This window comes from Podarcis erhardii, assembly GCF_964252035.2.
Source record: "Podarcis erhardii genome assembly, chromosome: 3".
Taxonomy (NCBI): Eukaryota; Metazoa; Chordata; class Lepidosauria; order Squamata; family Lacertidae; genus Podarcis; species Podarcis erhardii.
In genome coordinates, this window is record NC_138507.1 from 77639976 (window position 1) to 77654085 (window position 14110).

The window sequence follows — 14110 nt, forward strand, 5'->3', positions numbered from 1 at the left end:
AGTGCACATGGGAGAAATTCTTGTTTCTCCTCCAAGCCTTCTGCATATGCCAAAGGAATTGGGAAAGCGGGTTTGATTGCAAGCACAAATAGTGGCTGCCTAGCAAGCCTCAACAAGATCTGTGGAATCTAATGCATCATCAATGACAATGGTACCAACATTGTAGATTAGATTAACTTGAAATTTGGCTCAGAGGTACATTTGTATGATGATTTGCTCCCAAACAACTGCTCCCAACTTACACCTGGTATAACTGACTCTCTGGCAGAAGATGCATGCCTAAAATACTTTTGTTATCTATGGTTTTTTTTTATTGCTCTGGTTTTATATTTCATTTGTTTTCTCTATACTGTATGGAATCAAAAGGGAAATGATAGAAATGTTTACCAAAAAAACCCCCCCAGGTAACCACCAATATATTAGCTAAACTGAATTTATAGCTGGTAATCCTGAAGACACTGAAATGTCTTAATTAAACTGTTAGAAACAGAATCCAATATTCACAAACTATGGCATTTTATTTCGGAGGCCTTTGCTTACATTTATACAATATATTACATAATTCCATTGTCTGCAGAACCTAATATATATTTTATAGCTTTTCTTTATATGTCTTTCCTTCAATGTTTGTCAACAATTTTTTACAGTCCTGTACATATCTGAATAGCTTGAAACCATTTTCAATAAAATCAGTTACCTTTTAAGCACACACTACTAAGACTGAAAATGCTTTTCTTAGAAAAGTCGAATGTAAAGATTCTGACACTCTAGCATCTACAAACAGAAGGTTTGAAATTCTTACATGTTGTATTGCCAGAAAAAGAAATAAAACGAAAAAAGAAAAACATGCCAGTCCCCATAAGCCCAGCCAAAAAAAGTACACAGAACTACAATTAAAACAGTAAAACAATCTGTACAATAAAGTACTGTGTATTAACAGTGCCAGGTATTAAATAGCTTGAATGAACACTCCGCAATATACAAATGTCTTACAAAGTTGTGTAATTAAATACAAGTGCCAACCGAGAGAGGGCTTGGGATCCATACAACATAAAGTCAATAGAAGTGAAAACAGTTGAGTTGATTTGGGGTTTTGTACAAGGCAATTAAAAAAAAAAGTATCTACCACTCAGTTAGCTATTTATATTATAAACAACTATCCCTTCTGTGGCAATGTTCTTCTTGACACCCATGTATAATATTAACACAGTTTACTCCTTCTTGAAGACCTCTCAGTTGTAGCTCATAATAAAATAAGCATTACAAATGAAATATTTGTTGCTTTAACTGAAAAGAAACTTTTACAAGAAAACACAAAAATATAAGTGTTATAATTCATTATGAATAAATATACACTTTAAACTGGCTAAATACAATCTTTATACATTAAGATTTAATACAGTTTGTTAGCCATTTTCTTCTTTTTTTCACAATGTATTTTTATCAAAATTAAAAAAAATACTGATTCATAGAAAAATGGCAAAGTACAGTAGTTTCATTCCAATTCCTGGGTTATTTAAAAACCCACAGTAACCTATTTAGCCTAATTCAAACCTGTAAACATTAGTCAGCCTTTTAAACAGAATCCTTATATTTGGTTATCAGGTCTGATGAGAAACATCCTATTGATGGCAGGTTTGGAATTAAATTACATGTGCTTGACTTGTACAGTTATAGCCACCGTAAGGTGACTTAGTTAAAAAACAATTGTCTTGTAAAAATGAAAATAGGTTCATTTTTCCTAAATAATGGAAAAATATCAAATGCTCCAGCTTTAACAAAATACCAGGGAATAGGTGAACAGTAAGCCACTTTTAACACATTAATCAGGCCTACCCAACAACTGTATGCTTACCGTATCCATTCTACTGGCAGTGAACAGCCTTCATTTGCCACAGTGGAAGGCCTTCCACTCACCACACAATTCCCAGACAAGTTGGAAACAATTATTGCTTGAGGAAAAGCAGTTTGTTGTACTTTTTCTTCAAAAAAAGTGCACTTAAGTGCAAAGTTAGCTTGTCAAGAAAAAATTTAAATACAAAATAGTGCTTGTCTGAATTTTGTGCCACTGTGCAGTATAAAAAGTGGCCCTCAGCAGCCATTAAGTGCAAAGTGCTTAGGCAAGTCTTGCTGTCACCTGCACTCAACTGACATTCCATTCTGTGATGAACTCGACATGGGTGGATCTGCTAAACTTAACATAACTGCTGCTGTAATGGAACTGGAAGAAGGCGAGGAAGAGGATGACGACGTGGTAGCAGCACCTGTAATGTAGAGCAAAAAATTAAATACTCTCTGAAAAGAATAGTTACAGAAATCAAATAACATTTAGGGCATATATCGGCATTTTGTAACTACCTCCTGAGTGCTTTTATAGTTGTGGTCGTCTCTTCAGTGATATGTGTTGCTTTATTAAGCAATCTTAAGGGCATTTACAGCACAATCATATAAAAGTTTATACTGAAGTAAGTCCCCTGGATTTCAGTGGGGCTTAGTCACAGGTAAGTGGGTAAGACTATAGCCTCAGTTCACTTTGGTGCACACAGATTGCCACAATTTAAGAAGGTATACTTCATTTTAATGGATTCACTTCTGTTACCAAGTTCATTTTTGCATTGAAAAAGAGCTTTATGAAGAAGCCCAGTCTTGCAACAGAAGCCCAACCAGAATTACCAATTTGCCCATCTTGTATTTTGGAAGGATTTTGCCTTTGATCTTAAGTGAAATAGTAAATGTCACTGAGATGAAAGGAACTTGCTTCCATTTTAGTGCACTTAGGTTTGGGGTATTTGTCTGAAACATAGTAGTTTTACTTGTTTCAGAGTTAATTTTCCAGATGAGTTTAAGACTGCTGGGTGAGGCATGTCCCGTGTTCCAATAACTGCATTATCTCCCAGTTTAGACATTACATTTGAAGGAGCAGCAAGGGAAAGGAAAATATGATCTAAAGATCCACTTCCCATCACACACTATACATAGGCTCACACTGTTGCTTTGTAATAAGACCTTTTTGTGCATTATCATTATATAGATCAGTTTGCCAGCTCCTCCTCCTGGCCTAATAAACAGTACAATCAGGTAGCACTTGTGGATTGAGCGGTTGCAATGAGATAATCCTAACTTTCTCACAAACATGTTTGCTTCCTTGTGATTATTTTAATGTACACTGGATGGGAAATAGGTCTACATGGAGCAATTCCTGCACTCTTCTTTTACAATGCCTGCCCATAAAGAAGGGATGAGCATGAGCTTTATTAATGCCTCCGCTTTTAGTCTGCACTGGTTTGGTTTGGTTTGGTTTTTTAACTTTGCTCAAGTACAGAATCAAAGAGGCAGCCACTGAGCATGTGAAAAATAACAATGTGAGAAGCAAGGGACAGCATTCAGGCTCAGATTAGGATAAGACTGAAACGGTCCCTTAATACTCACAAAATAATACCTAATATTCTAAGAGACATCCAAGAGTCAAATTCTAACTTCGTCAACATGTTCAAGACCTAATTACTTACTTTCCCGCTCTTTCTTCTTCAAACGTTTTCTTCTTCTGTCAATGGAAGCTACTTCAGATTTTAAAGACAAGTAATGTTTCCTGATTTCTTGTAGCTTTTCTTGTAGGATTGCTATGCGCTCTGTGCTGCTCATATTTTCTAGCTCAGCTGCAGAGAAAGCAACATTCATTAGCTCAATGCAAAATCTTAATTCTTCCACCTTATGAAAAATAACACAAAATGAGGGATAGACCAAAACTGAAGGAGATGCAACAAATTTATAGCATTATACAACTTCTAGATTTAATTAAATAAAAATCGGGCCGTGTTAAGAAATAAATGATTCTTTATAGAAAACTGGGAAGACTGGATGAGTCTACTTATCAAGGTTATTCTTGTATCAGTAGCTACTGCCACTAGGAATCAAATAATCACCACCCACAAAAACCAACCAACCAACCACCTATGTATATTTATTTTGCCATAAGATTTCAAGGCAAAGAGTCTGCTTCATTAGATGCAACGTGAAAGTTTATGCTATAATAAATCTCTTAAGTCTTAAAAATACTACAAACGTCTTTGCCTTTGTTGCAAAAGAGGCTAACATGGGTCATTCCCTTGCGCCTCCAACAACCTTGGGGTTGCAGAAGGTTACACATTCAAAAGTGCAGGCACAGCAACAAGAAATCCATACTTACACATCTGAAAACTCCATTTGTAAAGTTTTGGCAAGCGATTGTTCTGTTCCTTGAGATCAGAATCCTTCTCTCCATTTTTGCCACACTTTCCTGGAGACTGTGTTCTTGCTGGAGATTTGGTATTCTGAGACTTCATTGCTGCAGGAACTGATTTTGCTGGCTGAGATTTGATGATACTTTCTCCAGCAGAAAGTTCTTCACTATCACTGCTGTTTGCTGAAGAAACACATAGGAAATACAGGTTTAGCATATTTCTAAAAATCTCAGCACCCCGTTGAATGATTGTTTCCAATTATAAGACACATCTCTTACTGCGGGGTAAAACTAATCTTGACGCAGACAATCTGGCTGCAATCTTCCAATAAAAACAGAATGGCAGTATAAAACAGGTAACTGGAAGAGAAAACGTAACACTTGTTTCCATAGAGATGAGTGGTGCCTGGCCCTGGTGCCAGAGGGCAAGGAATTCCACAATTTGATATGGGTTAGGCAGCCCTTATCACTTATGAGAACTCATGGGGGGGGGAGGGTATACAATATTTTTTTTAATGTACAGATTCTATAACTTCTTCATTCCAACAACACTTCATTCTCAGTTGTGAGAAACATGAATGATATGAATGATATTAAGGTTTGACCCAAAAGCAGGCCCAAAACTGTTGCAAAGACATTTTCTAAAGTTTGAAGCTGAAGTTTGCTATACTTACGTTTGCTTTTCTTTTTGTTGTTCACCACAGATGCTTTGTGACTTCTTTTTTGCTTTTTTGAGGAACCACCTCCCTGGACATCTTTGAGCCTTTTTTGGCCTGGACAAGCTTTAGTAAAATAATAGCAAGAACAAGATATTACACAATGTATTTTACATACCAGAGACACCAATGTTTACATTTTAAACGATGAAGTGGAATTAACTTAAAATATCTGCTTCCTGCTTCAATGCAAATTCTCTAAAGTAAGTAGGCCTAGACCAAAGAAGAGACATACCCATGTGGGGAAAAACCGCATGCACAACCTGAGCTTTGCTTGCTGCTTTTGTCTCAGCAGTTGCTACTGAAGAGGCAAACCACTGTTCAGTTTAGAAAGCATCTTGCCTCTAAGGCAGTGGAAACTAATGTGGCAAAAGCAGGATGTGAAGTTGCAGCTGTGTGTGTGGTCCTTTCCTGCATAGCCATATCCCTTTTTTGGGTCCAGCCATAGAAAATATGAATGCTAGATACTCTGATTTATTCAAAGCAAGGATTTTGTTAGATGATTCCTTAAAACTGAGAGAAGAAAAAACAAGACATATGTTATTAAAATAAACTTTCAAGCAACTATTTTTATCATTTTAATAGAATGATAAAGTAATGGCCACTCTTAGTTTAGAAATCCCTTTAGAAAATGTGAAAAAATATGCAATACTCCTGTAATAAAAAGCCTACCATACTAGGGATGAAATTTAATAGAATAGGAACACTTAATCATGCTTGTATGTTTTTGAAAGATTTTGTTGTTTTCAGCTGTCTATTAATTTAACTAAGTCTGAGACAATTTTATCATAGTTTCTAAAGATAGTAATCTACATTTCACAGGACATGTAAAACTACTATGCTGAACAACAGATAACATGAACAGAGCAGAAATGGAAGAATGCTGTAGAGCAAACCAGGATTGGTTGGCAGTGACAAGCGGATAAAGAAGATCAAATGTGCAGTCTGATGTCCTCTTCAGTCAGCTGCACCATTCTTTAGCAAAATATATAAATATTGTACTGTAGTTAATACTGTACTGAAATTCAAAACAATTTTGTTAGATCCCATGGTCAACTATAATCTACTAGACCATATAATCTATTAGACTGTAGCCATTCAATTACATTTTCCGGATAACTTTTGAGATAACAAAATATTTTCATTCTCATTTGTGAGATAAACTTGTGCAAAGAATAGTGGCACATTCACATAGTTCAGTATTAATATCAGATTCCTAACATCTCTCATTTTAAATAATAAGACGCATTCTTTCAACTCTAAAATATATGGGGCTGAATCTGTTCCCAGAAGGGAAGCCTTGGGTCCAACCCACTGATAATTATATTCCATTTTCTGAACAGTACAGTTTTCACAGAGATTTAAGACATCTTGAAGACAGACAGAAAATTTGGAACTCAACACATTAATAACGAATTTGGAAAAGTGGTAAAAGCTAAACGGCACAATGTTTATACCTTTCTCAGCGTGTTCTGGTTGATTGCTGCTGCTGGAGCTGACACTGGCATCAAAGCCTGTAGGAGATATATTTCCTTCAGACTGCAGGTCCTGCAGTTCCCCTACAACACTGTCCACCTCAATTGTGCTATCCGTTTCACTCTTGATGCTTCGTACCTCTTCTTGATTTGGTGCCAGTGGTTCAGACACAGACGCGCTGGACTGATGTCTGCTGGATTCTGCTACTGTTACAGACGGGGGCGATTCAGGTGTTGTGGGAGGGGTGTTTAGTACGGAATTACTGCCACTGCTTGGGAATTCAACTTTTTTGTCATTCGTTTCAGCTGGCTTCTCCTCGACAGGTTTCATTTCTGTGCTGAGTGGCAAAGGTCTTTCAGATTTAGAACTGGGAAAAGAAGTCTCTTCTACGAGAGTTTGCAGGTGTTGCTCCGGTGTAGCATCCTCGGAAGACACATGTGGCGGAGAAGCTGCTGCCTCTGTGTCAGAGTCTGAAAAAAGCTCCTTGAGGGTTTTTTTAGGCCACTGCCCCTGAATACTCGACCAGACATCTTTTCGATCTTTAGCTCTGGTGTTTTGAAGCCTTTCGTCAGAGTTAGTTAGAAGCTTTACTCTCTTCTCTGCCACTTCAGAGAAACCTGAATAAAAAGCATTTGTCCGTAAGGATTTCCTCTTCTCATCCAAACCATTGTACTTCTTGGTTGGTGTTATTTTTAATTTAGTTTTCCCCTCATCTTCATCTGAGGAACTGTTGCTACTGTTTTCCAAACTTAACATGTCTTTGCCATTTGCTTTTTCATCCTTGATATTAGGTGACCCAGTTTTTACACATTCCTCTGGGACACAGTATCTTCGTTTTCCACGTTTCACTGGGGGCTTTGTTTTATCCACTGCCTCTTTTTTGACATCTTTCTTCTTCTTGGTGGCTTCATTCTCTCCCTCATAATCAGTATCATCAGATAGTTCTGCCAATTCTTTCCGTAGTCTTTCCGGAGATTTGGATGCTGGTTTGGATGCTGTGGCATCTGAAAGGGATTTGACCTCTTCTGGAAAGGGCAAGCTGTTCTGCTCTTTTGGACAGAGTTCATTGTTACCTTGGCTCAAAGCCTCATCTTGCGGTTCTTCCTTACCATTATTATAAACACTTGGAGGACTTTGGTCATCATCTTGCTCGCTGTCATCAGAGCTTTCAGAAGCTGGGGGAGGAACCAAGAAAATCAACTGCAAAAACCATCATCCTAACTATATTTCTGGAAATATTACAATTATATTGATACAAAAACATTTGTTTTAGGCTTCAGAATCTTTATCTATTAAAATTAGGCATTCAATAATCTTAAAAAGCAAATGAAACATGATTTTTTAAAAATGCTAGAGCTATACTGGTGGCAGTTCTTGTTTTGCAATTCTCACAATGCTGCTGGGTAATTATACCAAGGAACTTGTATAGTATTCTGGAACTCTATTAAGTGATTGAGGCCCTGATAAATACATCTTCACTCATAGGAGCATGATGCACATATGGATGCATGCAAAAATCTTCCCAGTTAAGCATACAAATTCCATGCTCATCTCTTATAGCACTGATAACCTGATGAAGAGAATGGGATGCCTAGGTTTTACTCCTAATATGCAATCACATATATGTAAGAGTGCTAATCACGTGTTTGGCAATGTGCATGAAATGCATGGGGTTTCCTCTCATGTGGCATTCTTTTGAGAGAGGGGGGGTTATGGGTTTGTTTTTGCTCTTGTCTTTATTGTGTATTTTTTATATATATATCTTGTATTTTCATGTTGTGAACTGCCCCGAGATCTATGGATGAAGGGCACTACAGTGGTACCTCGGGTTACAGACGCTTCTGGTTACGCGTTTTCAGGTTACGGACGTGCTGAAACCCGGAAGTACCGGAACGGGTTATTTCCGGGTTTCGGCGCTCGCTGAAACAGGCCCATGCAGATCTTGTCTGAGGACCCAGGGCAGGAGTCTTGTTAGAATAAAGTTATAAACTCAAACATGATAAGTACAGCCAGCCCCTGGCAGGCCCGCGACCTCCCGCCCAGCTGGCTTAGCCCTCTGAGGTCCTGGACAAGTGTACCCAGCTGTTCCATGCTCTGTGCAGTCCTGGGCTAAAATGCCTTACCAGTTCTCAATCCAGTTGTGTAACATCAGCCTCTTTTTATTTTAAAAAATCATTTAAGTGGACACTGGAAGCTGTAATAGAGTTGGAATATTGGTCTATCTCACCAAGTATTGTCTAAACTGATTTACGCAGGGGTCTCTTCCTCAGCCCTAACTGAAGATGCTGAAGATTGAACCCAGGTATTCCTGCACACAAAACTTGTGTTTTACCAATGAATGAGAACACTTCAATGGGTTGTTCTTGTTGTTGTTTGCAAAAAGTAATATTATTCCTGCTTCTCCACAAGTTTTTGCATCAAAAACCATACTTTTTATGTTTATTAATGCAAACTAGACCTTTAGATACAATTAATAAAAACCTTTATGCAAACACCACAAAAATAAATATTCTTTTCTCAAACAATCTAAGATAGCTTGTAACTTGCAATACAAATGATGAAACAGACTCAAAGGAAAGTGCGCGAGACGAAAAGGAAATGAGGATGGTTTCAAAAGGCTTTATCAGAGAAATGACTTTAAAAAGGAAATGCAATATTCTTTGGAGGATAAAAGTTAATCAATCCCATATGTTCTAAGACTGTAGAATTGGAAAGGAAAGGAGAACGAAGACTCCCTAAAGGAGCAACATAAAGAGTATGGTTCCATTGTGAGAAATGACAGATTGATACCATATTGTATGGGACCAGGTCCAACATTCAAACAACTGAGCAATCAATTGCATGAGCCCAAGGGGACTTTATATTTATCTTCTTGATCAGCAGCTTGTTGATCAAGATGGCTTTTAAAACTTCGAAGATTTTCATGGAGAGCGGCTGTTCAGAAAAATCAGCCAATAATTCCATTCAGCAAACACAAGCCTTTGGGCTCAGCTAAAGTAGTTCGTTGGATTCTGACCTAAGACTAGAAGCCACAAGTTTGTTTAAGGAGGAATGGAACTACTAGGAAGTGGGTGAAATAAAATAAAAAAGTTAAAATGTGAGTTGCAATATCTAGTAACAGACAGAAAAGCAAAAATGTGTTGATGTCCATAAAAAAGGAAAATGTTAGAACAAACTAGGAACAGATGAATGTAGATGGTAGGAAACTAAAGAACAAAAAAGAAGAGGGGGCAACTCACTCACACAAAGACATTCTGCTAGGAGAATACATGATTATTTATTCCGGCCTGCTATAGTTTTCCTGTTTCTTAATGAGCCTAGATTCTTATCCATACTTTGTACTAAGTAAATAAATGGTCATGCTTAAGCTAGTCACCAGTACTATTGATATCAAAATACATAAAGGATTCTCTTCCCTAGTACTAGAAAAATGTTTGCACAATAAACTGGAACGTGTCTATTACCTTGCAGTCCATTAAGGATAGAAATAATCTCTGAAGATTTATTTGGAGCAGTTTCCGAAGTTTTGGCTTCAGCGCAGTCTGATTTGGATGCCATCTCAGGTGATATACTGGCATGAAAAGGTGGTTTTGATGAGCGTCGCAATTTAAACGTTTTAGGAGAATATTTTTCATCTTTCTCTTTGTCTGCTTTATTCTAGTGTATAAGAAAAATATATTCAGTTAATTAAGCCATACTATTTATCTTAAGAGTTTTGAGCATAAAACTCTGGAAAGGTATCACACATGCTGTGGAGATGGAAGCCTAATGGAGCAGATATTAAGCTTTCTACAAGAGTTCCATAAGTGGAATTATCTTTGTTAGATAATGAATTTCTGCCAACAAACAAGAAAAATACAAATCCCAAATATGTGCATAGACACATATACATTTTGGAAACAGTTCTGCTGCTGCGCAGAAGCTTTTCACGTCCCTCCTCATAAATGAACCTGGTGTTGAACCTCCAGAATGCTAAGAATGTGAGGGTTACATCCAATGGTGTCACTCAGCTGACTAAAGCTTCCATCAGTGGAATGGAGAGGGAAGCGTTCTTTGGCAACCCCCCCCCCCAGACCCTCTAAATATGTTACAGAGGTTTGGGGATCGTTCAGAGCAGATTTAGAGGAAGGCGCCTTGCAATGTAAAAGGGAAATAACAAAAAATGAGTTTCCTCCTTGTTCCACTGATTGAACCCTTTGTCTACTGAATGACATCATTGGATACAAGCCTGCCAAGACAGAGCATTATTAGGACTCATGCTGAGTCCTGCTCACTCTCTGGGTGATGGTCTGTCTAACCAGGTGATTGATTCTAGGTCCCGTCAAGGGATATCTCAAAACAGGGTGAAAACTATAAGTAGGTGAAGAGCTTCACTATATGTATAACACTGGTGTAGTGTCATACATATAATGAAGACTCAGTGTAGTGCTAAATGGAATCTGGGGGTTTGCATTATTAAATTGCACTTTTTCTATCTTGGATTTCTCATATTTGCTAGGAAAAAAGCTCTATGATATTGGAAATTGTGAATGTTCCATACTGGATAAAGGGCAGTATGTAAATCTATATAACAAACAAACAAACAAACAAACAAACAAACAAACAGTTATCTAACTAAGCAACACTGGGCCAATAAAAAAACACCACACTGCCTACTGTTGTGTTTTGATGAATAAGTTGCCAAACAGATAATATGGGTCTGATATAGGATGACTGGCTTTGTCCTTCACAGTCAACGGTTTTATGTTAACTCAGGTACATAATGACAAGTAAATATGAAACAACATTCTTGTGGCACTGAAATTCCCTCCAACTAGAACAGCTGCTATCATAAATGAGTATGTGGTCTTTTCTCCTCCACTTATTCATATGAATATATTCAGCAGTAGTCCAAAGTCAACAACCTTTATTTTCTTCCGATGCTTTATTTTTGGCACATTTTTGTCAGCTGGTCTCACTATCTTGTCTGCTTTGATCCATTCATCATACCTACAAGGAAATAAAATACATAATGTTACAATTTGGGAGATATTCAAAGCATGGTCTTCAGCAGGGGTAGCCAATATGGTGCTTCCAGATCTTGTTGGACACCAACTCCCATCAATCCAAGCCAACATGGCAGATGGTCAGAGATGATGAGAATCGGAGTCCAATAGTACCTGGAGGGTCCAGATTAGTTTCCCCAAGTCTACAGGAACAACAAGTAGAAATACAAATAATAACTTTTTAAGCACATAAGAAGAGCCCTGCTGGATCAGACCAAAGTCCCACCTAGTCCAGTATTCTGTTCTCACAGTGGTAGGTCAAAGCACATGGGAAGCCTGCAGACAGGACATGAGAGAAACAGCATTCTCTGCAGTTGTACTTCCTAGGAATGGGTGTTCAGAGGCATACCAACACATTTACTCAGAAACTTTTCATGGCAATTAAATGTAGCTTATGCTTTGACTAACTCTTACAAAATGAAAAATAAAATATTCAAAGCAAGAAGAACCATAAATACATTATTTTAACTTACTGACAGCACATCATACAGAATTCTGGCAGTCATATTCATCCAACTCAGGAGACAGAATGAAAGTGGCTTAACATTTAAAATTCAGCAGAAAGAGTATGAATGAGTCGCCACCTTGTTAGCACTAGCACTGTTGAACACATAGTTAACAGCTGTTTCAAGCTGAAGGCCACATTTCTCTACCTCAAAGACGTGTCTAAACAGAAATTGTATGAGTCAGGCTATGAATCAATGCTATTTTCTTCCACAAAAGAAGACTGCAGGGTCTACATTTGATTGACAGAACTGAAACTCCTAGCTGTCTCTTTCCTTCCACTAACTCCAATCACCAAATAACAAACCTTCACCTATTGCTGGCACCTCCTAAAAATAACTATCTACTCACCTAAGCATTCTGAGTCTATTAATGCACAAATGTATGTAGACCCTCCACCCATTCTGTCTCAGGTCCTGCAGCAATTTAATTCTGATTATGCAAAACCGACAATTCCTTGATTTGCTTAAATTCACATGGGATCCCTAGCCTAAATCATCTGTGTAAATATTAATGTACAGTAAACATATGTAGTCTGTCCAAGGGTTATAGAATTACAAACCAACAGTGAAGGGTCTACAATTATGATGTGAGGCATACATGATATATTATTAGTTGAAAGACAGATGTGAAAGGCATCTCAATTTGCTATTACTTTTTTTGAGTTGGAGCGTGGAGGAAAGATACAGAGAACCACAAAGGTATGTTTTTATTATTAAATTGCTTTAAAGAACAAGAGGCCACAAAAGCAATGAGAAAACAACTTATTAGGCACACACACCCTAAATATAACCACCAAAGATCACTCTCTTGTCTGTCTGTCTGTCTGTGTCTCTCTCTCTCTCTCTCTCTCTCTCTCTCTCTCTCTCTCTCTCTCACACACACACACACACACACACACACACACGCTTTTGTATGCCTAGATTTCAGGACAAAAAGTTCTACTCTGTTTTCTACTGAGGCTGAAAAGTCCAATCTACAGATTTAGGGTTTGCATTTCTTGTAGGGAATTAGCAAGAGCCTCAGGGCACGACCTCTAGGGGAAATTTAAACTAGTGGCTTTATGTTGATGATCTATTGAGTACAACATTTCTAAGGGTCACACTCAAAGTTAAATATACATAATAGAAACCCTTCAGTAACTAAACAATCACATGAATTAAGAGGATTCTCTAGCCCTTATAAGTATTATCTCAATCTTTCCCTCAAAAGCTAGAGTTTCAAACTGGAATACATTCAACACAAATCACCCAAGCCACAATTAAGACTTTATACTCAACCGCTCACAAATCTATCATTTCTACATACTAACACCAATATCATTTCAAAACTTAACTGTAGCTGCTCTTGGATCTCTTATAAATAAAAATAGTTTAAAGCCTATAAATAAAAGTTTTCTTTCACAATGAAGCAAGTAAAGCCTGAGCTCAACTTTCAGCTTCTTTCTAATTCTAGGGAGAAATTAAGAGTGTTGCCTGAGTAGTCTAAAATATGCATCCTTTTCAAAGGAAATGAAATACAAAAAAAATCAAAGGCTTTATACAAGTTCATTACATCAGTTTGCAAGTCATATGTTGTGTATTCACTATTTACACCTGAACATAGAAGGCAACTCTTATTATTTTGCAATACATGCTCAACTTGGTTTGAAGACACATGTGAGCTAGTCAACAGTTAATGAAACTAATTACTGCAAGAAAAAGAAAAACAAAATCCTACAATTCAAAATCTTTACTAGCAGTCTCTTATTTGTCTGATAAGCAATGACTTCATTGAACACAGCTCCATTATGAAAATAGAGAAGGTAGCATGACAAGAGTTTCCAACTATGACTCATGATGGCTGACTTTGCCAACATCAGAGAAGTCTAATACGGCCTCTCTCCAACCTTCCGAGACAAAGATAACTATAAAAGCAATGCAGATCCAAATGGCAAGCACAGATGATAAGAAGGTCTACATGAGTATTAAATGAGAAATATGGGGCCTGTTACAAAAGCCCTTGCAAAACACATATCCATAAAACAAACTTTTGAAAGAGCCTGAGGATGCAGCAATTTGAGAACTGCACGGAGTAGAAAATTCAATTAATGGCATAAAAGACGTCAAGAACATTTTCGGCAAAAATTAAACCCACCATTTCCCCAAAGC

The 14110-nt window shown here is 37.5% G+C and overlaps 1 protein-coding gene across 6 annotated transcripts in view; it reads right to left on the bottom strand.

Moving 5' to 3' along the window:
* Positions 1-499: 499 nt before the first annotated feature.
* Positions 500-14110, bottom strand: part of ARID4B (AT-rich interaction domain 4B) — an 83316-nt gene continuing 69705 nt past the window's right edge. For all 6 annotated transcript variants that reach the window (XM_081856347.1, XM_081856349.1, XM_081856345.1 and 3 more), the window contains 7 exons: positions 11316-11400; positions 9876-10068; positions 6393-7586; positions 4894-5001; positions 4187-4402; positions 3510-3656; positions 500-2264 (listed from right to left, as the gene is read on the bottom strand). In XM_081856347.1, coding sequence (XP_081712473.1) covers positions 2134-2264; positions 3510-3656; positions 4187-4402; positions 4894-5001; positions 6393-7586; positions 9876-10068; positions 11316-11400 — 2074 coding nt within the window. In that variant the 3' untranslated portion in view covers positions 500-2133. The remainder of the gene's footprint in view (positions 2265-3509; positions 3657-4186; positions 4403-4893; positions 5002-6392; positions 7587-9875; positions 10069-11315; positions 11401-14110) is intronic.